At 41.3% G+C, this 24270-nt stretch overlaps 1 protein-coding gene across 1 annotated transcript; it reads right to left on the reverse strand.

Annotated features, from left to right (window-relative positions):
* Window positions 1-5034: 5034 nt before the first annotated feature.
* On the reverse strand, window positions 5035-7030 carry nkx1.2la (NK1 transcription factor related 2-like,a). The gene is made up of 3 exons (XM_028423713.1): window positions 6844-7030; window positions 6492-6500; window positions 5035-5645 (listed from the first exon to the last, which is right to left on the reverse strand). The coding sequence occupies exons 1-3, from the start codon at window positions 7028-7030 to the stop codon at window positions 5035-5037; spliced, it is 807 nt and encodes a 268-aa protein (XP_028279514.1).
* Between the last annotated feature and the right edge of the window lie 17240 nt (window positions 7031-24270).

Here is a 24270-nt window from a genome sequence, read left to right on the forward strand (position 1 = left end):
AAGGTACCCTAAAATAACATTTATAACAGAAGAGTTGGGTTTTACAGTGAAGTCACCCGAGGGTTTGTCTAATAATATCTGGCCTGAGTTAATACGCGGTAGAATCATTTTATCCTGAAGTCTGACTGTTATGAGAACATTTACGTCCTCCATGTGATGATGAGGAACACAGTTGTGTCAGCTCTGGTTAAATTCAGCTGAAACTTAAAGTTGATTCAGGATCTGGAATCCCCCCTCATCTTATTCATGATTAAATCACAAGCCCCTTCCCTGGAAAATCTCTTTTCATCCAGTGGCTGACTCTTGTGCCAGCAGTCATGTAATCAGCATGTCTGTGTGCAAAGATTAGAACAGATGAAGTCAAAACATTTGTGAGTAAAAGGCAAAGATGGACCTAGACAAGCTTTAAACAGTGGTGTGTGCCAGAGGTTTATTGAAGACATTGCTCATGCACTCAGCAAGACATTTCTGGACTGTCTCAATCTAAAAAAACAAAAACAAAAAAAACCCTAAAACTGTGGAGTCATCCAAATATTTCCCCTGAACTGAGATGAGTCCAGCAGCCTCTCTCTGTGTGTCTAATTGCTCATACTGTAGCTCATTCTGTGGCTTCTTTCATTGTTTTGCCACTTTGAATGTTCTGCCTCTCACAGGGAACTTCTGCGTAGAAATTGCTTTATCAAAACCACCTCGTTCATCATAGGAAGGAAGAAATCAATAAGAGAGGGCAAAGCCAGACTGAATGAGACAAAATATTGACTTTCTCACACACTCTGCTCCCTCAGGCAAATCCAGAGACAAAATCCAGTCAAAATAGAATTTGCTGCTGCAAATGGAAATTCAGATTTCATTATAAACACAGAAGAAGATACTTCAGTACTTGCAGATTTCTTTTTCATTACATTCTTTCCTAATGAGTGCTAACAGCTGGGGAAGGCGGCTAAAACGATGACAGACCGCAGGCAAACATAAGGAAGTGTTTAGATTATGAAGACATCTTTTTGTTCAAACACAGAAGCTGTCTGTCGCTGAGTAATGTGTGTTTCCAAGGATGTAGGAAGACTTTAACAGCTGGTGTTAGAACCGTAACGCATGGATGTTCAGCAACTCTTGCTCCCATCAATGATCCTGATTAAGTTTTCATGACTTCCGTGGCTTGTCATTGAACCGACCCAGAGATGAAGTGGTACAGTACAGCCGCTCATGTCTGGCAGTTAAGCCTTGAACCTCAGAGGATACTCCTTTAACAACAAAAAAAACCTCAACCTGACTTTCACTGTCCACAGCTGATTAAAAGACCATTACGAGTTCAGTCAGCTCCTTCTGCCAACTGACTGAAGACATCAGTTTTATCTCCTCCTGCCTCGCCAGGGGTCCCCGCTGCACTGGTAAATGCAGCTGAAATACAAAACATCTAAAAGAGACGTCAAGCAAAAAGATGTCTGTAATGCAAGACCATCATCATTCGATTTGATGCCATTCTCTTTGTGTTCGTCCACCATATTACTCACAGCAGATCCTCATGCTTCCAGCAGACCTACAGATGTTTAGAGAATTATCTCATGTGACACATGTGTCTGTGTTGGGTTAGTTTTACTATAAAAATGCAGATTAACAATCACCAAACAACCACTTTAATGGTAAAAAGTGTGACTGAATTTAAGACATTTTGATACCATCCAGTATTTAGTTCCATCTATATTGCCTTGGAAACAATGTTAAAATAAAAAAGACAGCTCAATGCAAGTATGGATGGAGTTTGTTGGGAGTTGTCATTGTCAAGGTCATAATGACACCGAGCTGTTTCTATGACGACTGGATGAAATCCAACCTCAAAGGAAGACAGTGGGTGGACACAGAGGCTTTTGTCTTTTGAGTAATGTCACATTTTGTATATTATTTTTTAACATAATCAATAGTTCATATTAACAGCTGATCACAGAATCTGCTCTCATCAACATCACTTGTGATGAAAATGGATAAACATTTAATATATCGGTTGTTTTGTGAATCTATTCCACTCGTTTCCTCTTTAATGAAGCACTCCCACCGTGTTCTGCCTGGAAACAACTGCCTGTTTTCCTTCCAATATCTCTTCTCACCCTCCTAACCACACCATCCACTCTTCCCATATGACCTGTAAACCTCAGCGGGAAGGACACCAGTCCCAGTGGACCACCACAGCTGAACATAGAGCACACACACACACACACACATGCACTGGGAAATCCTCAGCTCGGTTTTATTTATTCAATCCTCCTACTCGTTTCTCTGCAACAGATAAGTGCAGTGAACAGGCGCTGTAAATGGAATTGTCTTTCCATACCACCACACACACACATTAAAGCACTGTTACTATTAACTTCTGACCTTATCCCAGAACATTTCTCCATGAATTTTAAACAAGTGCCCTCATCCTCCAGACCTAAATGATCCCCCTCAAATACCTTGCAAAATTATTCATCACATTGTCAGAGAGACAGTTGCCTCAAGCCAAAATATGGGATGCGTGGATCCCTGTGCTGGATTTCCCAGAGTATTGATCAAAACTGTCAAGTTCTTCGGCTGCATGCCAGGCATTGTTAAGATGAAAAATATCACAGAGCCAAAGGCAGGGACATTCATATGCACCAGTCAGAACAAATAAATGTAAAAATTTTATTAATGTGTTTACAGAAGTCAAACATACACACTGAAAAAAGGGAAAAAAAGGGAAACTACATAACTATGAGCCAGCAAAGCAGCAGCATCTCAGCGACAGGTTGACATCGCCCAGGTTCTGACAGAAGTGACAAAATTCTATCTACTGTAATTGAAGGATGCTTGTCAGCCCTCAAACCATCAAACTGATGTCAGGGGGGAAATTGCCAACCAGCCACTGTGTGCTCTTGCTCACTGTCTGCAGAAGCCTGTTATTTAACCAGAGTGTTGTAGATCAAGAAGAAGTGAAGGCACAGCAACGCTGCTGAAGGATGTCAGTTAATGACACTGGTTTGACTTTGTGTTGCAGGCTCTTAGTTTCCTGCTGAAGCATCGCACTGATCGTCCTGGACACTAAAGCTGTTGTACCAAATGTTTTTCTTTTCCTTTGTGTCTTCTGTTCGGCTGGCTGCCTTCTCTCCACTCAGTGGGTGATACGTTACATCAGACATGCACAAATGCACAGAAAAAGAAATGTGTGAAGAGCTTGGTGCATTTCCTCCACAGCCTTACAAAACAAGTTCAAAGATAAGCTGAATTAACAGGTAATCCCAAATTAAATGTAGTGTATGTTTCACTGTATTTCAAAATGAAAGAGCCTCACTGCCATAACAAAGGGATAAAAAATAGGACTAATTGCAAATATAAGCACCAACGAGATAATAAAAACATATAGGCCTACAGACAAAGAAAAAATATACATTGATTAATGGGATTTATAATCCTCCAATTACCCATTTGTTCTCATTCTGATTACCAAATCACTCCATATATCCAGTGGCCCAGTGGTGTCTGTGCATAAAAGCTGTGAAATATTGACACCATGTGGTCTGAGTGTGTAAGTGTAAGTTAGACTGTTGAGCGTAGAGGAAAAGGTAAAAAGAATTACATTACTTTAGTTATTTGCAGAAAAAAACAGTTAATTAGTCATAACATCTGATTTATGATACTATATTATCAAATACAAGCCTGAATACAGAAGACACCATTAACACTAACAGATTATCAACCTGCAATTATGCACTTTTAAACTGTTAAAAGCAAAGAACTGTATTGTGTTGTAAATTTAATAAACTAAAACTAATAAATGATTTCCCACTTTAATAAGATATGTCAGCAGTTGTAAATGTTTTGACATTAAACAAAAGCTTTATTATTTTGTCACTGGTAATCAGTTAAAGTTGAATAGCTAGTTACCTGTTATATAGTCAACTAGTGTTTTCTGAGCTGCTAATATTGGGTTATTTAAGCTGTTATGTTTATATATGTTTTTCAACTGTAACACATAAAATAAGAAGTTCATGTTAGTGTTCAAACAAAACTGCACAACAGTAAAACCCTTACACTGTAGCAGCATCAACCTCTTTACCTATCAGTGCTCAGTATTTTGGATGATTGATGATTTTTAATACGAAAGCCTCCAAATGAATGGCAATGTAATTGTGCATCTTTATATAGGATCATTAATATCAGGTAATATGTTAAACATTTTTAAAGAAAATATGAGATATTTTGTTAAAATGGAGGATGACAAAAACTGTACTTATTAATATATCTAACCAAAAAGGCCTGGTTATTGATTTATTAGCAATTAACCAAGCCATTACTTACAGCATCTAAAATGATGCTTCAATACAGTGACACACATGTTTTACTGTCATTATTATTTTGTTAAGTAACCAATATATTTGATGAATGTTTGTATACTTAGGATTAACAAATGCTTCATCTGCCTGTGGAATGCTGTGGAGCAGAAGAATAATACATTTCCACAATCACACACAAACAAAATAACGAAATAATGTTCTCCATGTTCTCCACTGTGCACAGCATATAAGTAATGTATGTTTTTATAAATGATTGTATTTATATTGTAATAATGTATCTATAACAAGGACAGGATCCTGCTACAAGTCCATTATGTCACCTTTGCAAAGTTAATGTTAACATGTTTGCAATCTCAAGTAATGCTCATGTAACAGGAGACACACAGACAGATGTTTTATGACTCTTTTTTAATTAAGTTACAGTGATCATATTGTAAAAATGGCAACAGATGTCCACACCAGTAAGAGGTAGAAACAATGAGGCCACAGTCTGAGATGTTCAACAATACACTGACACAGAACACACTTCTGTCTTTTCACAGGAAGAACACTTTATCTATGTTGTTTTTATCATTATGTTAAATATTCCCTAAATGTAAAATGCTGAAAGTTGGACAACATGAAACAAGGAATACTGAAGCAGGTGCAGTTACTCTTTGCATTAAATATTCTTACTTTGTTTCAAAATATATATAAAAATGAGTCAGTCAGTCAGTCTTAGTTCATTTTATAGATGTGGGCTAAAATAACTCGGCTGAATGAATCCACTGGACACGAAGGGGTGCAGGAGCCCTCCAGTGGATGAAAGTGGAACACCACCGGCTGCGTGGAAAATCACATTCCCAGAGCTGAAGTTGGAGAAAGTTTGGTGGAAGTTGGCGGAGCTTGGCGCACATGTGGCCGTATTTGAACTAACCAAGGAGTTGGTGCCGGGCTGAAGGGTGCTGTCAGCCCCCGGGTTCTGCTTTTTCCACTTGGTCCTCCTGTTCTGGAACCAGATTTTCACTTGTGTTTCGGTCAGGCTTAAAGACAGGGCAAGGTTTAGTCTCTCACACACGGACAGGTAGCGAGTCGAGCGGAACTTGTTTTCCAGGGCCACTAGTTGTTCATAAGTGAAGGCTGTTCTGGCCCTCCGAGGTTTGGCGCACGCCTGGTCCGGGCGCCGGCGCTTCTGAGTGGGTGAGTGACCCTGGAAGGTGACGACAGACTCCCGGTCTCCGTCGTCCTCTTCTCCGGTGAGACATGGCTCTGTTTCAGCCGGTGGAGAGAGAAGAAGGGGGTCACTAATATCTGTAGGGGGTCCAGGGAGTGGAGAATGTTCATCTCCTGTCTCATCCCCTAGAAATAAAAAGAAGAGTTTAGTTTACAGGAAACAAATGCTAAAAAATCTTTTTATTTTAACTGAAACGCAGAAAAAGCGTTTTAAAGTGAATTCTGCCTTATGCGTAATTGTAACTTTTTCCCTTAAAATTGCTTTTTTCACCCAGATTAAACCGTTTTAATATGTGGTCTGTAGTATTTTACATACGTGTGGAAACGTGAGTTTTATTTGTGTTTCTGTGCTTTAAATGTTTGTACAAAAATCCTGAAAGGCCAATAAATGTGCTAAATTGTCCGTGGTGCTGAAGAACAGCCCTTGACAGGTCAGAAATCCCAGAGTTAAAGACTCACACCCGGTAAAGAAACGTATCTTCATTGTGCAGTGACGCTCCTCTTTGTTCATTTTGAAGTAAATACTAAAAATAGGAGGCCTGAAGCTGACATGTGTAAAGTGTTTGATTAGGATCCTGAGGCTGTTGGAGTGAAACGAAGCACACAGATTCAGAGGAGAGGGGGGAAGACTTGGTCACTAATCCTTAAATAATTTATAAACCACACAGCGCCTCAAATGTCATGTTGCGGAAAGAAATCCCGTCTAAATCCAGCTCCGCCAACTCAGCCATGACGTGCTAATGGAGTTTCATATTTGCGGGTGGATCGATAAATGTCATCTATTTAAAGGGAAGTTTTAATCGAACGATATTTAGGATCAGACATGGATGGGGTGTGAAGTTTGTACCTGCAAGGTGCTGGAGGGAGATATGCAGGATGCAGTAATGGGATATCGATCAAAGCGCGCAGAGGCATCCTCAATGGGACGATTTAAACAATTATCTAGACTGCCTGTCCCAGTGCCAATCACACGCTGGGGCTCTGGGAGCAACCCTTTGTGGCTTCCTTTGAAAGGAAACGCAGCCTTGGAAATTAAGGGAAGGTCATACAGAGATGACAATAAATCTGATAGAGAGAGCACCCCTTTCTGGTGTTATACTTTAATTTTATTTGTAGGTTTATTGGAGGATTTTAAAGCATTTGTTAATTTATATTTATATTTTTTATCATCAGTGTTTTTTATTATTTTTTTCATAAAGCTACATATTTATATAATTCACATCTGTAAACAAAAATGTGAAACATTTCCACGTTTAACATTTTATCTATGTTCTAAATGATAAAATAATAATAATAATAAAATGATTATTATGTGGTTTTCTACCTGCTTCTGTGCGATCATCTCTCAAGTCTTCACCTGCAGTGCTGTCCGGCTCCAAACTTGTCCTCTCTGCATTTGGCACAGGAAACTTCTCCTTCGCAGTGGAAAGTTCGTTTACCCTTTTACTGTTGAATTTGTTCGGATCCAATATATCAATAATAGAGAAGGAAATCTTGTGACTAGACGTCATTGTCACTCCCTGGGTTCCAGCATCCTTTACACAGAAACACCCATAAACACAGAGAGGAGGAAAATGCGACTGCCGTGCGTAATTACGCGCGTGGAGAGGAACTTTTTTGTCAAAGTTTAGCCCACTTCTTGTCTTCAAGCTTCTTTCGCAGCTGCTCAGTGGCGATGATCCCCGCGCAGTGTGGGCTTCTCTGCTTCTGTCTGTCTGTCGGTCTTGCGGCGTGAATGAGATGACCGGAGCGCGCGGTCTTTAAAGCGTCTGTCCCCCTCCAGTCTCTCGTTGAGACACGTGACACAAACACTATTAGTGTTTCACACGACCACCTAATGGGCTCAAAGCATTCGCCGATAATCACCCATATCATTAAATTCAATCATTCACGACCTGGAGGGAAATTGGGCACAGATGGCACCTGATCCATATCAGAGATCTCTTTTTTTAGAGACGTTGCTGTCATGGAGGGGATTTTCATGTCCGTGGGGAAACAGAAAAACTTTCTTTTAACAGACACCAGACAGTGTCAGCTTCAAACTGCTGTCTGACGTTGCAGCATCACTACTTCTATCAGCATTGTTAAGAGGGATGAAGCCTGCAGAGCACAGGATGCAGGAGCCACTCTGATAATGATGCTTCATAGACATAAAGGATGAATATCCACTTTTTCTTTAACCTTTTATTTTACACAGCATCAAGAGATGAGATGTTTGGTTTCCTTAAAGGAATGCTCTTAAAATAATTATTATAATAATAGCAACAAATCTGCTTTACATAGTGAGGGAGCTGCCTCACACAACAAAAAATGTTTTAAAATTCCTCAATTATGTAATGTACTTTTTACTCATCAATATTTCCATTTCAATATTTTCAGTCATTTGTACTAGACTGCAGTGTACTCATGGCTGTTTTTGTCTATGTAGTATTTGTGTACCTCCATTTGCTTATTTAAAAGATACTAAATGAGAATGTCCAGGCTGCCTTAAAGCATCCATGATGACTCACTGATCTATATGCATCTTTAAAGCATTCAACAGTATAAATTGCCGGCGCGGAGTGAATGCAGCTGATTGTTTTCTCACCTAATGTGATAGATTTATATTCACAATCAATTGGCTCCCGATTAGGAGTCAATATAAAGTGACATGGGGTTGTTTAAAGCTTGATGCCCCGTGATGGCTAAAATGGTGAAACCAGCGCAGGATCAATATTCTCAGCAGGTGTCCAATACAGATAAAACCCTGATGGCTGCAGACAATCATTTAGGATACTGGGAGGCTAAACCAGTAACTGCAGCTGCACAGAGGGGTTAGTTTAAAGTGTCTTTTAGTCCTTGGATGACCTAAATTTGCATTTTCTGTTTATCAGTTTTCTACCTTTTTTCTTTCTCTTCAGGAATGTGTTACAGAATTCAAACAGCTGATATAAATAAGTGTTTTTTTCATTTGCTTATTAACATATTTTACCATCTAATCCTGTGAGGTCTGCATTAAGTGTGGATGAGACAGAAGGCACTATTTCTGTTCTATCCAGTGTTACTGATCTAATCATGTTTACCTACTGTTAAAGGCCTCCCGGCACAACTTCCTGTTACTTACACAGTTCAATGTAATGGCAGTTTCATTGCCATACCAGTCATAGTCTGGTGGACTGGCTGTAGTTACATAGTCAAACATTTGTTAAAGCCACCACACTACAGGGTGTCTGCATGTCTGCATTTGCATGTGTATGCCACTGACACGGCCATTACTGTAGTCCCTTCATATGAATAGAGCCCACTGCACACTGGAGGTTTACAACTTCCTACGAGAAAGCCCAGTGGCTGGACATCTGTTTTCTGTGGGTCAGTGGGACAAAAGGATGGACCCCAAGGACAAAGAAACCCTCAGGTATACTTCAGAGAACGGGAACAGCAGTTGTCTCAGATCCTCTGAGTCTGCACGGGCTGGAGCAGGAGGAGAGTTCCCTGTTGAACACCGCAGGGAGCCACGGAGACACACTTCCATCCAAGACCCCCCTACAGGGTCCATAAAGTCATCAAGTTGCAGGGAGGCTGCCCCCAGTCTGCTAAACGTCAGATAATTTGTCTAATGGCAGGAGCGGCATTATGAGCCCACAGACTGTAGTGTCCATTGTTTTCTTTAAACACTGCCACTGTCTCCTGACTCCTCTCTCAAACAAAAGATCAGCAAGTGTCTGCTCAACCATTCAGGAAGCTTTTACATCCTCTGTGCCAGATTCCTCGAAGCTGAGGTGGCTTGGTGGTTTCATAGGATACAGAAAAATCACCTAAGGTTTGAGTCATAACTCTACCTTCCATTGTCAGTTAGGGAGAGGCATGAAAAAACAGGGAGAACAAGGCAAGCAAATGTGTCACGCAATGTGTCATAATGTTTTTCCATGTTAAATTTGAGCAATACATTGGCTCTAATGTTGGCTATAACCACATATTTAATACTCCAGCTGGTTTTACTTTCAGTAAAAGTCATCAGGATGACACATGAAGCTATGATGATGAGCATACATGACTTGATACTTACTAAATACGTGTATGTTGTCAACTACTCTGCTCCCATTTGAGGATTTAAGCGCCATCTTTACAAGTTTGTGTGTGTCTGTCCACAATGGAAGTTATTTCAGAGTTCTGCTGCTACCTACACTTCTACTTTATCTTTGCTTAGGTGGCATCGATGTGTGCCAGTGTAGATCAATACAGTACAATCTTTCTTAACGGACATAAAGCTTCCCGCTTTCTGCCAACTCTCCTGCTGCCTGCACCACAACATGCCACTGGGCACTACCACCTTTTTCTTTTAAGTTAGACCTCTGTGTTTGTTTGACTCTCTCCCTGACAACAAGGTCAGTGGCATTGCCCAGTAATTGTCCTAACGGCCTGTATACCTGTTGGGTGGAGGCGAGTAATGAGAGTTTTTCATTACAGGCGGGACGGGTGAGTGCGTCTGGCAGATGCTGACAGGCAGCAGATGTGTAAAGTTGGGGGTGATTTGTAAAGGGGTCAACTGCATCACAGAGACGATGGAGGGCGATGCAGGGTGGGGGTAAATTATGCTGAGGGACACTGTCAGTCATACTGCACCCCTGTCACAACAAGGTAAAGGTCAGTTCAAACGTTTGTGCCGTCAGCCGGCAGTCAGGATAGTGTGGTTATATCAGCAAAGAGAGCACAACTTTTCAGCCATACAGACACATTTACTGTAAGTTTGTGTCAATAAAAATCTGAAAAAATTACTTTTTATCCATTGCGTGTCGATACAAAGCACGTAAATTGGATTGTTTCTTTCTTTTCTTCATCTCAAGAGAGAATTTCTTTACAGTTTGTAAATGATAAAAATGGTCAACAATTGACTGCAGAAAACCCAAGGAAAACTTAAGGCAATTTCTTCAGAATTTAGCAGAAAGGGTTCATGTGGGATAAACAGATTCAGGGCAGTTTCACTCCAAACTTGTCTCAGGTCAGATTTTAAAGTGCTATGTAGTCCATTAGAGTTCAGGAATTATATCAGATGTCAAGAGTAGATGTCTTCAAACTGGCAGCAGAGACACATTACCACTATGTTCCTGACTCAACAAAGAGTGTTTCTACCTGACCCTCACCAAACAGTGTTTATCAAACAGTGGAAGAAAGCACGAGTAAACAGTGAATAAAAAAAACACACAATGTTTGTAATATCTCTACTAGTAGGAAGACATAGTACATGATTGATTCATAGATTGTATCCACAGCTTTATAATTGTAGCTTGACTGGTTAGCTGTAATACTAGCTTTGTACTGATAGTGCTGTCTTTGACAGCCCCCCCCCCCCCCCCCAATATGCTTTCATTTCTTTTTGTTGTTTACATAGCTTTGCCTAAACACGGATTCAAAAATCAATGAAAATCAAGATCCTCTGTTATGAGATATGTGAGGATGATGGACCAAAGATCACAGCATTTCATCTCATTTCCATTCCATATGAAGCACAGGCCCAGATTTAATGCATAAAAAACAGCAAAGCTAAAATCTCACTGACATTGTATGGAGCTGAGAACTGTCCTTGGCTGGCCTGTAGCTGGTTCAAGTCTGTAAATCAGGCTCCGTTTAGCCTGCATGTCTTGTCCACACAAAAACTGCAATTACATCCACATGTAAGTGTGTGTTATTGTGGTGAGTATAGTAGATTGTGCACAATCAGACAGACTAAGAGGAAACGGGCAGAAAGGAGCTGCAGCTGCCTGTTTTCAACGGTGCTGAGGCCTGCTAGTATGGCTCTGGCATCTGCACAGAGCAGCACTGTCACTCAACGTAAGCATTGATTAGCCATTGTTCTGAGAAGGTCACATCATAATTCATTAACAATAATTAGTCCCGCAGTGCCACCTGCACTCCTTCTCTCGATTGCCCTGCTAAATTACGAGCAACCATCACGGTTCACGCGTGGAACAATGAAGATGTATCTGCAATGTAAAGGCAAGAGCTATTAGTTACATTATTTAAATGGACCCGTTTAAACCTGGGGAGCTGTCTTTATGAAGGGCAATTAGGCACTAACCGTAACTGATAATTCACGCTAATTTACAATTAGGAAATATAAATAGTGGGTGTTGGATTAATCATCATTGTGAAGCGGGGAGCAGACACGGTGCAGGCTGGGTAGGTGTGATGGAAGGCAATGGATTATGCTCCATTCATCTCCATCTAGTGCAGAAACAGATTGTGTTTGTCCCTTTATATTTCTCCATTGACCGTTATCTCTGTGTTGTTTCTGTGCCCTTGCTAAATAGTCCATGAGGCTGTGGAAGTGTGAGGCTGGGGTGAATAGTGAATAAGCCAGCATGGAGGCTGTGTACAGGTAGATGTGACAGGGAAGACTGCTGTCTTTTCATGTAAGCTTAAATTATGACATTAAAGGATCACTTTGCTGGTTTTCAGTGTTATCTTTTTATATTTGAATTACTCCACCTCTTTGAATTCAGAGGTTGTGCTGTTTCTATTGGCCTTGCAAGAGAGTACGGCCAGTGGGGATCATCAAAAAACTGAGCTGCTGAGAAAAAAAGCAACAAGTGATGTCAATTTGCTGCTATTAGTTTCTCTTTTAGCTGTTTTTCATTGGCACACAGTTTCAGGGCAGTTTAACAGCAGACAGATAAGGCTGCTCTCGTGCTGTTTTCACAAAGGACCAGGTCACGTTTCAGATTAAATCTCGACCTCTCACCTCTATTTAGATGAACGTTTCTCAAGGTCATCTCATCTGACCTTTGAACTTCCTCAGACAGGGATGAAGATGCACATTCTAATCCAGCACATTCACTTCCTTTACAGCGCATGACACAATCAAAGTCACGTGACACAATAAGACATTCCCACTATCATCATTTATGCTAACAGGAGACGCTGTTGCAGGCCACCCATCGATGCATGTGCCTGCAATCTAAACAAGTGCATTAATAAGTCAACAAACGCTTTGGTTTAGTCTTTGGTCTCAGAAGAGACAAGTCTGATTTAAATACAAATACCAGGCCGCCTTAGCTGAGCAAACAAACAAATAGCAACCAAGCTCTCTGGTAGGGGTGTAGGGATGTTGACTCAGATGTGCCCCCATTAGACTTTATTGCTTTATTCACAGGGGATTTGAATGAATCATTGGTGTTTTTATGTATAGAAGAGGAAGAGAGAGAAAAGAAAGGGACACGCTGCTTAACTCTGCACTGTCATAAGCAGATCTGTGCATGCTTCATGCATAAATAGTTCACTGGTGTGAACTTCATGCAGTTGTGCATCCGGGCAACAAACAAAAACATTTTATGGTAAAGTCCACAGGCCAAAAATGCTTCGTCTTGGGGCCCTGCACAATGAGGCCCCCCTCTGTCACTGGCAGTTGGTGGTAATTGCTACAGTGAGAGCTGGATCAGTGGAGCTGCTCTAATCAATAAAGTCTTCATCAACCATTTCCCCCGATGATTCTCCCTCATTTCTCCCTTAATTGTTCTTTTTCATCAAACAAGGTCTGTGCCGTGAGCATGTGTGTGCGTCTTTGTATGTTTGTGTGCTCCCTGGAGCTCGCGCTGCCGTTCTCCCCTCTCAGTGGACTGCAGCTAACAGATTGCTAATGGAAGCTGGGCTGCAAAACAGCACAGGGAACCTTTGCCTCTTATAACTAGACTGTGACCTCCATGGGAGGAGGATTACCGTTGATCCAGGCTCAGGCTTACCCCCCAAAGCAGCCTCACTGCTGACACTGAGCATGACCACTGAAAATGTCCATGAGGCTGGGCAGCTGTACTTTAACCCAGGAGGGAAGTGTCAGCACTGACAAGTGAGATCTAATGTGCTCGATAAGCTTAAACAGGTAGATCTTAATGAATACGTTGGCACAGCTGATAGCAATTAGACACTGATAGTAGACATGCAGCACCTAGATTGGGATTAACCTCCTACAGTGCATCTTTTAAAATGGGTCTTTTCATTCAGAGTGCATTTTACATAAGTGATATCACTTATCTTGATGCAATGTGACATACATGGGCTTTTGATCTGTCAAAATATAACATATCAGCTTCTGATATTACACATTACAAAATAATCAGTATTGCTGAATTCCCTCTATATAATCTGCTGTTAATGTTTTTACACTGAACACAGTATTAAAAATATAAGCTAAATGTATGTATTATTAAAATGTTTAGAGTATTTTTATATTATAGTATATTATGAACTCTCCAGACCTCTCAGATTTTTGCTTTCTAAATGAAATCTAATCTCTAAATATTTTTTTTTAAAATGTTGTTTTTTGTATTTTAAACTTCAGCCTAATCTGTGTTTACCTTGGTGTGCCATAGTGCCCTGTAACCTTCATCCTCACACCATTTTGGCCCACGTCTGCCAGAGATTTGGAAATGATTGCAGTATAATTGTTTTCCTTTAGCACTTATTGCCCTTCTGTGCTAGTAAAACGGTTTGGGCCCTCACCTTCCCCCAGGAGGGGAGGAGTCGCTGGCTTTCATAAGGCCTCCCCTCTGGTCGTCTGGCTCTGCAGGCATCACCGCCCATGTGGATCAGCCGGCAGTCAAAGGACCAGACTCTGGAGGAGGGGGAGTGAGAAAAAAAGGCGGGATGAGAAAGGTTAAAAATACTGAAACAAAAGGTGTTACAGCTTTTCAGAAGTCGATTCACATTAAGAATTCTTGACTAAATATTTGAAATGATCTCATGGATCAGCAATAAATCCAGCAGGTTGAGTTGAGGATCATCTGCCAGCAGTGCTGTGGGTCATTAACTGCTCTTAATAAGATGTGACCGGACAGTCGCTGCATTTCGAACAAGCTGCCACCACTTTAACCTTAATGATCAGCACAGACATACACTATGAAGTACTGAGGAATCAAAGAAACCGCTGCTTGGATGGCATTCAGGACTACGAGGACAAGAAAAAGGAAGTCCAAACTTTCCAAACATGTCCCTTTACCTCTTTGAATATAATGGCTGAGCTAGAGTAAGTCATTGTGCACATAAGATTACACACACTAATGAAATAAAACAGCCAATTTTGCCATTAGAGCACACTTAGTCCTGGGATTCATGCTGCGGTGGCACTTTGCCATATCAGTAAATATGTTCTTGATGAATCTGTCCCATATTAAGATTTATGAAAGCTTTAGGGCTGCTGATTTACAGGGCTTTATTTGAGAAAATTAGATTTGAGTTGTCTAACAGCCGGGCCACTCATCTCCTCAGTAAACTGCCATAGATTGTGCCGCTGTGGGTTTTATCGACATATCCCATTTCTGAAGTCTTCACGTTTTATGACCATTTCCATAAATTCTGCCTGGGACAATCTCTGCTCTCTGTGGGGCTGATGGAAAGATCATCTCTGCTTTGTAGTTTGACGCTTCAGCACCCTTTCTCACACACACATATACATCCACAGTTTAAGCTGTGTGAGCTCACGTTCTTCCCTCATGAGCAGAGACGGCCCCCTGCTCAGCGGTGGAAATGATTCAGACTCTCCCGGACGTCAGGGGAGAGGACGCAGAGTGTTGAATGAGTTTACAGATGATGAGAGTCCTCGTTCAGGTCAATCTGTATTTACAGTTCAATCGCTTAACAGAGCAGGCCTCTCTATTAGACCTCTATCTATCTATCTGGCTGGGTGACAGCAGCAAACAGGGCAGCATAACGGACGAGGAGGGCAACTGATAAGACCTCTGGGACACAGAGAGCACTCTCAGGGGAGGGAGCTCAATTTTCCTCCCATCCCCTCTTTCACTATTAATCCATTTATGGTACGTATTAAGTTATTGGTCTATTATAGGTCATGTTCTTGATTAACTGATGGCTAAATTGGACCAGTAGATTTCTGCTCAGTTTGATTTTGGTATGCCCCCTCATCAGAGGATGCTGAATCATCCTTTTAGACACATATGGTATCATGTTTGTTGTTTTTATCAAAGCCCCAGTAAAATCTGTGTAGCATGAAAAAGGACATTTAAAACATTTATACATATACACACAAAGGGGAATTCAGTCCAGACGCTTTAAAGTGTGTCCAAATTACTGGAAAAAAACATACTTTTCACTTTTGTCTCTGTCCTCTACAAGCTGATTACTTCTCTCATGTTCGGTCAGGTTTTTAACCCCTGTGATAGTGTATAAATGTGACCTTCATTAGCAGTATTCTAACTTATCTTCATTGAGAAACGGTGGAGTCAGCAGGCTGAGCTGCAGTTCCTGACTCTCTGTGTCAGAAGAGGGAGCTGTGAACTCAAACATCAGTCTATAGTTGGGTTTGGCTGCATGCAAAAACAGTGTCAGCGTTAATGTGCAAAAGAAAAAGCACAAAAAAAGCCTGTGATTAACATTATAAACCAAAATGTTTTACTTTCAAAAGTGATATAATGGGTGGTAGGAGTGAGGGTATTTTAAGTAAATGCAAAACAAAATCCTGGATTTTATGTTTAATTAAAAATATATCAATTTGAGATGTTTAGTCACAGGATCACAAGTTGTTTTAAAAATGGCTTGAAGCCTGTTTGAAATCAGGCTGGGCTCATTACTGCTGCACATAAAACAGTAAAATGGCGCCATCTGCTGGTACTGCACTGTCATGAGCCGCTATAAAGCACGGTGGTTGATTTGTTTTCCTGCTAAATTATATGATTTTTTATGATGGACTTCATTATTTTTGGTCTGCTTTTTGTTTTAATGTGCTTATGGCTATAAAACTCTCTAAGCCCAAATATTATTAAAATATGTGGTGCCTTACATGTCAGAGTGTGTATTTGTGTGTGTGTGTGTGTGTGTGTGAGTGAGTGTGTGTAGCAATGGAAGGCTGTTGTGTCTCTCTCTCTCTCTCTCTCTCTTTTTTTTAAATAAGACTGAATGTCATTGGCAGCACAGTTTGTTCCCTGGAGAGAATAAAGTGTTGTGCAACAGTCTGTGAAATGATTAGTGGGACTATTAGAAGATGAGTTAGGTCAAGATGGGGTTATCAAGAGATATAAACACACACATGCACGTATACACACACACACACACACACACACACACACACACACACACACATATACACCCTGTCACCTGTGTTTGTTAAACATTAGCAGTGTTATTCTGGTTCAGTTGGCAGTTGAAGGAAGGTTAACTGCTATATTGTTGCCTAAGCTGCACACACACACACACAGCTGCCACACTGAAGACTTCATCTACCTTTACTGCCACAAAGGCTCAGGTTCAAAGCCATGAGGAGTCTTTGACTGCACGTCCCTGACAGCTGCCTCTTGGACAGGGTGTTGAATAATCATCACTGGGCTTACATTGGTTGGGTTATGGCGTCTCAAATTTCCTGTCCTTCTGCCAGATAGGCATCTAGATAGCTTTTTTCCTGGAACACAGTGTAATAGAATGGCATTTCAGGCACTGACATTATCTGTAAATATATTGTGTTTCTGTGTACATAGTTTGCACTTGAATGCAATTTGTGCCTGCGTTCTGTTTGTTAAAGGCCAGATGCAAAAGCATTGGCTCACTGCATGCAAGCCCAACCCAAACCTGTATTCTCTCCTGCACTGCACTGCACTGTGTGTGTATATGTGTGTGTGTGTGTGTGTACATGCAAACCTAGCAGGATTGGTTTTATTCAAACAACATGCAGAAACTATTAGGTTGAATTAGTACCACATTATTTAGAATAGATTCCCTTTTTGATCTGAAATTGTCATTGTGAATTTTATTGCACAGAAATGGGTTCCTATTTTTCCCAATAATTAAAGTATTTTTTCACCACCTATGGGCTGGAGTGTTGGACGAACACTCGGAGTGAATATTCTTGATTTTCTCAGAGATCAATATAGTCGGCTCTTGTATCAGTTTCTTCTTTGCATCCTAAAAACAGAGGCCTCCACCTTCTTTAGACCTGCAGACTTGAGTTTTTTTCTCGGGTATGAAGTGGTAAACCCAACGCTCATCCGTGGTCACAACATGCTGGAGAAATGTCTAATGGTTCCACCTCAAGAATGGCAGATTGTCCCATGATATGCCAAATCCACTTCTCATCAGGCCTGAGAGTTCAGCTCCATATGCATGTAATGAGAACATTATAACTTTATAACTATCCTCCTGGCCCTGAACTTTGACCACAAACTCATCAATCACCTCTTATTTTTTTTCATGTGGATCTTAATAGGAAAAACAGCTTTCTGTGTTTCATTGTTCAAAGTCACATCAAGAGAGTCCATCTGTGTGTTGATGTTTCCCAGATTCATCTGTTGCGAGATATAACTCAGGAGGGATTTTTCTTTTAATCTTACAAGAAGGGAGTGCTGAACGAGATATCCAGGTCGTGTCAGAATTTATCTGGCAAACACACACACAAAGACACACAAAGCCTGAAAAACCTCGCCATTAATGTTTCCTGAACCACAGGAATAACAGGTTATTTCAACAAAGAAGATATCAGTTTGATTTACAGTACAATAAATCAGTTTCGGTAATGATTGTCTAATTTTGTTTAACCAATTATCAGTGTTAGGAGTTCTGTTAATATGACTGAATTGGTGAACTGTGTGGCAAAAAAATCTGTTACCAGTGTGGGAAACATTGTGTGAAATTAAATGTTTTAGTGTTTATTGCATTCAGGCAAATGTGAAATTGCATCACAAAGTGCTACTGAACTTTCCATGAGTCAGCTGTATGTGTAGAAAATGTGTCATCCCCGCCTTCAGCAGGAAAAGCATCAAATCAGTACTGACTGTTTGTTTGTGTTCTTCTTCCCACACTGTCTTCTCCTGTACAAATATTGAGTCCATTCCAAAAGATGGCCTTTAATTTAATTTAATGTTTCTATTTTATGAAGAAGAAAAAAAAATCTTGTACCGTTCGCTGTGTGTTCCTCCCCATCCCTTTTCCAGATAAGTGCTGGTTTCCTGTATTGTTGTGCCAGGGTCCCACGCCACTCTGCTAAATATGCTGCACACACGCAACTACAACCGGTGAAAGTATGAATGTTTTCTGTCATCTTTTACATTTGTGCATTGACCTCAAAACAGCCTCACACAGAAGACTCTAACATCAAACGTCTGTGAAATATTTTCTGTTTTGTTGTTTGGGTTGGCAAGACGCCACGCTCTTACGCAGCCTTCAGACTCTTTATGTCAATAAAAGAAAAAGTTGCCAGCCTACGCTTTCTGTCATCGACTGTTTATTATGACATGGGTTATGATAATGACAGCCCTGTGGCTACAGTAAGACACAGACAGACAGACAGTGGCAGAACTAGATTCTCCAGCAGCGTTTCTCAATGGCAGTTAGAACCAGTCTACTATATATGTGTGTGATTGTGCAGAGACTGCACTTGTTACTTCGACCTGATATTCCTACTGTAAACATTCCTACAAGCATTGAACATAATCCTTCTCACACACATGCACACATCTTCGAATGTTACCACGGGGATTTACATGTCATGTGTCTACTGTGTCAGTATTTGTCCTAAAGATATTTAAGTGCTTCTGCAATTCTATCACCATTTCTGGGTCAGTCTCACCTCAGTGTGACTGTCTTCACTCCTTATCTTAGACAGCTTTAAATCAGAGGCACATTATGGATCATCTTGTCCTCACCCTCCATAAACACCCATTTTCTCCTCTCCATTCACTGCTCCTCTCCCCTCCTGACAGACCTCGACTCATGCACCCCAAGGGGCCACCCAATGTGAAAAGCCCGACACCCCGCCCCCCACATCTGCTCGCCCATGACCCCCAAAGACCACAAGAGGAGCCACATTCTTTCCTTTGTGGCCAGTCTTTCATCCTTCTCCACCACCAGAGCACCAGAGATAGCCTGGAGGACATATAGTGCGGCGAAAAAAACAGGGTCCTTCGTTTGGGCCGTGCCAAGGTGTGCAGATAAAGCAAACACACCATCTTTCCTTGTGTGTTAATGCCGTTTTTTGATGTACAGCCCGCGTGGGAGTGACAGGTAAAACAAACCTAGTTATCGTTTATTCAAGAATATGTGATGTAATGTACATATGCTAAAGGAGTGTCAGGCAGTACATCTTTCACCTGTGTGCACAAGCTGTTCCCATACATCCACAAACATTGAACACCTAATGCCAGTTTCAATGCTTTTGAGATAATAAACTTAAAGCTGGTAGCAGTTTAACATGTCAGGCATATATGCAGCTGCCGCACCCGGTGACCCATTGGCAGCAGTCAGGCAGGCAGAGTGAGACAGGATCTGACAGGACAAGACAGTACGAGGTGTGGTGTGTTTATCTTTTAGTTAGCCTTCCTTCATTAAACACGCACTTCCTCCATTATAGATAACCTCTTGGAATTGCAGTAAACATTGGCCTGTTTTTGTGCTGTGTGTGTTCGTTCATATGGATGGATGCAGATGCACCCTTAAAAGGGAAAGTTTGAAATGTTCATATTTAACATGAAGAAATAACAGCTAGGTCAGAGACCTAGAGATGCAAATAAGGTGTCCATACTAACCAGCTAATGCTTGTCTGTAATATTAGGTGGCGATAGTAGGCAATAGTGAGTCAGTGTAGCATCCAGTCTTCTTTCAGCCTGACATGTGCTGCCCAGAGAGGTATATGTGCTTATTAACATGGACCATCATGCAGGCTGGTTGCTGAATGTCCCACAGTTTAGCAATGGTATGTTTATATGAACTAGAAAGTCATGCTAAGAAGCAAAGAAGTCAGGGATAGTTTGATATTTAGACATGTATGGTTATACCGAATGTTTGCAGAGCTTAGCATAAAGGAAACACCGGAAGCCTAGAGGCAACTTCCTGAAGCTTTTTCTGGTTGCCTGGCAACAACCAGGCTAGCTGTTTCACCCTGTCCCACCAAACCAGCAATGATTTTGCTAAGCTAAGCTAACCCCTACTGGCTGTAGCTTTGAATCTGACATGGTATCAATCACATCTACTGTGAGAGAGTAATGATGCCAAATGTTCGTTATAGCCATTACACTTCCTCTGTAACTAGATTAACCATCAGAGAAGGTCAGGCATCTTAACTGTGTTTCTCATGATCAAGTATTAGCTTAACTGGGTTATTCTAACAAAATTACGATGTTTGTGTGTGTCAAACAAGGTTATGTGAGCGTGTGAGGTAGAAAGACTTCTCTGTGTGTGCTGATTTTTATTGAACACAACCGTTAGTGATGGAAAAAAAGGCAGGGAGCGGGGGAGACATGCATGCAGACAGATGGAGGGCTGAAACCTTACACCAGCCTGTGGACGAGGAGGGCTCATCTGAACTGTCAAAACTAGAGGAACCAGTTTGATCAATAGTCATTCAATGTGATTAATTTGTCCAATCACAAAAACAAATTTAGGACTATCATCATTTTTTTTTTAAAATAAGCAATGCTCCTTTCAGGATTTACAAAAGAAGGAGGAGTGGTGTTTGTTTTGCATGTCAGATCATTCCCTCTCTCATAAACCCACAATTTCCATGTCAGCGCTGGATGCTTTTCCCTCTCTGACATTCTCTGTTGGACAAACACCTTCACTAATCCAAGAGGCTTTATGCCAGTAACGAGACAGTGTTCAGGTAATTCCAAGCAAAACACAGAGCGCAGTGTTTGCAGCAGGCTTCTGAGGAACAGTTACAATCATCCATTTACTGAAAACAAGCTGAGCCACCAGCATGGAGCTCATCCAGTCATGACTGTCCTCACCAGCAGAGGCACAGCCTGCCAGGAGGCAAGGCAGGCAATTACTCCAAATGCTAAAACTGGTTGCATTGTTTCTTTAATTAAAATACACTTAATGTGCTGAAACCCTCATCATCATCATCATCATCATCATCAGACAGGGCTGTGGTTATTCTTGCAGCCTCTACAGCTGTATCAATGACTGGCTGCTCTCCAAAATATGATGCATGGGCAAGATTTATTTTTCCTCACGTCCTGGATCTAACTTGTCCTGAATAGGAGGAAGCTTTCAGTAAATATTTAGACATGGCTAAATTACAGATATGTAAGGATCAAAAAGCGGATCAACTGTGCGTGTATATGTTAATCTGTCTGATCACAATGTTGTTGAGCATCCAGCGCGTTCTGTCTTTATGTCTTTATGTCGCTCTGACCGCAGCTTTTTAAGTGGCGAGGCCATGGGGAGAGCAAAACAGAGACAGGACATGTGACACAGTTTTAAAAGCACTTTGTGGTTGCTTTTGGCAGCTGGAAACACCACTATAGCTTCTATGGTATGCACCAGGGGATAAATAAAATGGAATGAAGAAAATGAAAGAAAAGAAGGAAATTGCTTTAAATGAAACCTCACGTTTGGAGGTTATTCAGTCTGTGTGTACACAGATCTGTAGATGTCTCCATATGGCCTAAATCGATGGAAATATGTTTGCTATTCCTCCCCTGTGAAGGATATCAGAGAACTGGAAAGAAACGTCTGACAATCTTTCTGCACAGAGGTCAGAATCTCTGAAACATTTTACACCTACAATGCTCTATATCCAACTTACAGTGAAGGGGGAAGGAGACGTAAGAGAGAAACAGAGAGAGAGAGAAACCAGTGACTAATGCTGAAAACAGAACTTGGAGCTGAAAGCTTATAAAGCTCTTTCCTCCTACTCTCCTGACACCCAATCACTCCGTCCCTGACGTCCTGTTCGCTCCACTCGTCAACTCAAGACGTTTCACATGGTACCATTTTGTTCTGTGCAGGTTACATAACAGTTTGCTATGACACTAGGCCCAGATACTCATTAACTGATAGGAACTTTCATTGTTAACAGTGCACACACACACACACACACACTGTTATTTTATTTTCCGGTGCACAATTATTATTCAGACACTCCTATATTGGCTACTGAAAGTCCATGTTTGATTCCAAAAGTCAACTAGCCTGTAAACATTTATTGTCAGTAAGAGCCAGAGCTTTAAAATATGCTGCTTCATTTTGTGGACTGATTTGTACAGCATAAAACACAAAGGTTTCCTGCCTTGTGAGGGACAGTATTATGCTATTGATAACATTAATGAGAAAACAATTCAATGGCAGTATCTGCCTTTATATTTTGGATTCATCAGATGCCATTACCCAGATAGAATTTTGCTCTAAGTTATAGCATCAAGATCAACAAGTTGTATAACACATATCCTCTCAGAACAAGAGAATATATTTGGAGAGATATAAAAATGACACATAAAATGTTATAGAAGTGATATTTTAGTGCACATGATCGTGCAAATTGAACTAGATGTGTCAGAGATCGTCATAGAAACTGCTCTCTGTGCCAGTGTGTCTGGAAGCCAGCTTTTGTTGCCCGCATGTGTTTTTTGTCTCCTTGTCTGGCAGTGGCACCGTTAAATGAGCTGGTGACTTGTGTCTCACGCCTCTTGCCAAGATATGTTTTCCCTCAGCACTGTTTTGTCTCTGCTGTTTTTTTCCTTCTTCTTCACTCTGTCCATGTTTTCTTCTTTCACGTCTTTGTTTGTTTACATTGACCCAGGATGGAAATCACAGACTGAGGAAGATGCAGCTCTCTCCTTTTCTTTGTCCTTTCCTTCCCCCCATTTTACTGAAATGCAGGCGGTCGGCATGCTTGGGGTTTCCAAACTAGCGTCTGTGTTGGGGGTCCCTGGAGAGCAACCCTGCCATAATAGCCGGGTGGAGTGGGCTGGCGAGCGCAGGGGAGGGAAAATGAATAGCATGCTATGGGGCTTTCCAAAACCCGAACTCCTTACAAGGCCTTTGTAGACTACATAGTGCAGAATTTTGCCCGTATTTACCTCAGCTGACAAACCGTCCAGCGTGTGATGAAGGACAGAGGTTGAAAAATGTTTTGCGGCCTGAGAGTCTTTCTCACACTCATGCTTGGTCTGTAAATTTGAACTTTGTTTAAAGTTGGCTGTTTGTGTTATTGCTACTTTCTTGGTTCAATCCTTCAAACAACGCTCCCCTACATTTCACAAGTCTCCTCTCACACACACAGAGAAAAGTGTGCACTTCTTTTGGGCATATATGATATGAAGGAGTTCCTGTGGTATGCAGCGTGCATGTCACTGCCGATTGCATGGCAGCCTGCAGATTCCCGTGTGAAGGAGGGAACCACGACACGGCTGTAAATCTTAACATGAAGCTGATAAATTGTAGCATCAGTGACAGTTCGACTTTGCTTCCTATCACTTTGTTAAAGAAGAGATCAGAGAGCTCAGTGATGAAGAGCAGAGAAGTAGGAAAAAATAAAAGAAGGGAACCCCCCCCACACACACACACACTCCCGAAACACTTCTCACATCCCTTCATCTCACTGATTATGAGTGTATGTCAAAGGAAGGGAGGAGTGAGCAAAAAAAAAAACAGCAAGAACAAGTAGGAAACATCCAAATCTCAGACAGGCGTGAAGTGCGTCAAGTACAGTACACAAAGTGTGACTGACTCCCACACAGCGGCCGCTTTCTCTTCTTTCTTTAATCGCTGAGAGGCAGACTGTACACAAACAGAGCGCACACTTGGAACACTCTCGCTGTGCAAACATGGGAAGAGGCCTGTCTCTTTTGTCACGGACATGCAAACCTATAGGGAGGCAGAAAAAACAGACAGCAAAGTTCAATCCATTGTCCTCTCTGTCCTCTGAATTTACTCACATCTCTATGGTGGCATTATAAAGACACCTACACTCGCCCTGTGGAGCTTTTACACAATGGCCTGCTTGTGCTTCCTGTGTGCAACATGGAGATGAAAAGAAGACACGTTGAGTTTTCACAAA

The sequence above is a fragment of the Parambassis ranga genome, chromosome 15 (assembly GCF_900634625.1).
Source record: "Parambassis ranga chromosome 15, fParRan2.1, whole genome shotgun sequence".
Taxonomy (NCBI): Eukaryota; Metazoa; Chordata; class Actinopteri; family Ambassidae; genus Parambassis; species Parambassis ranga.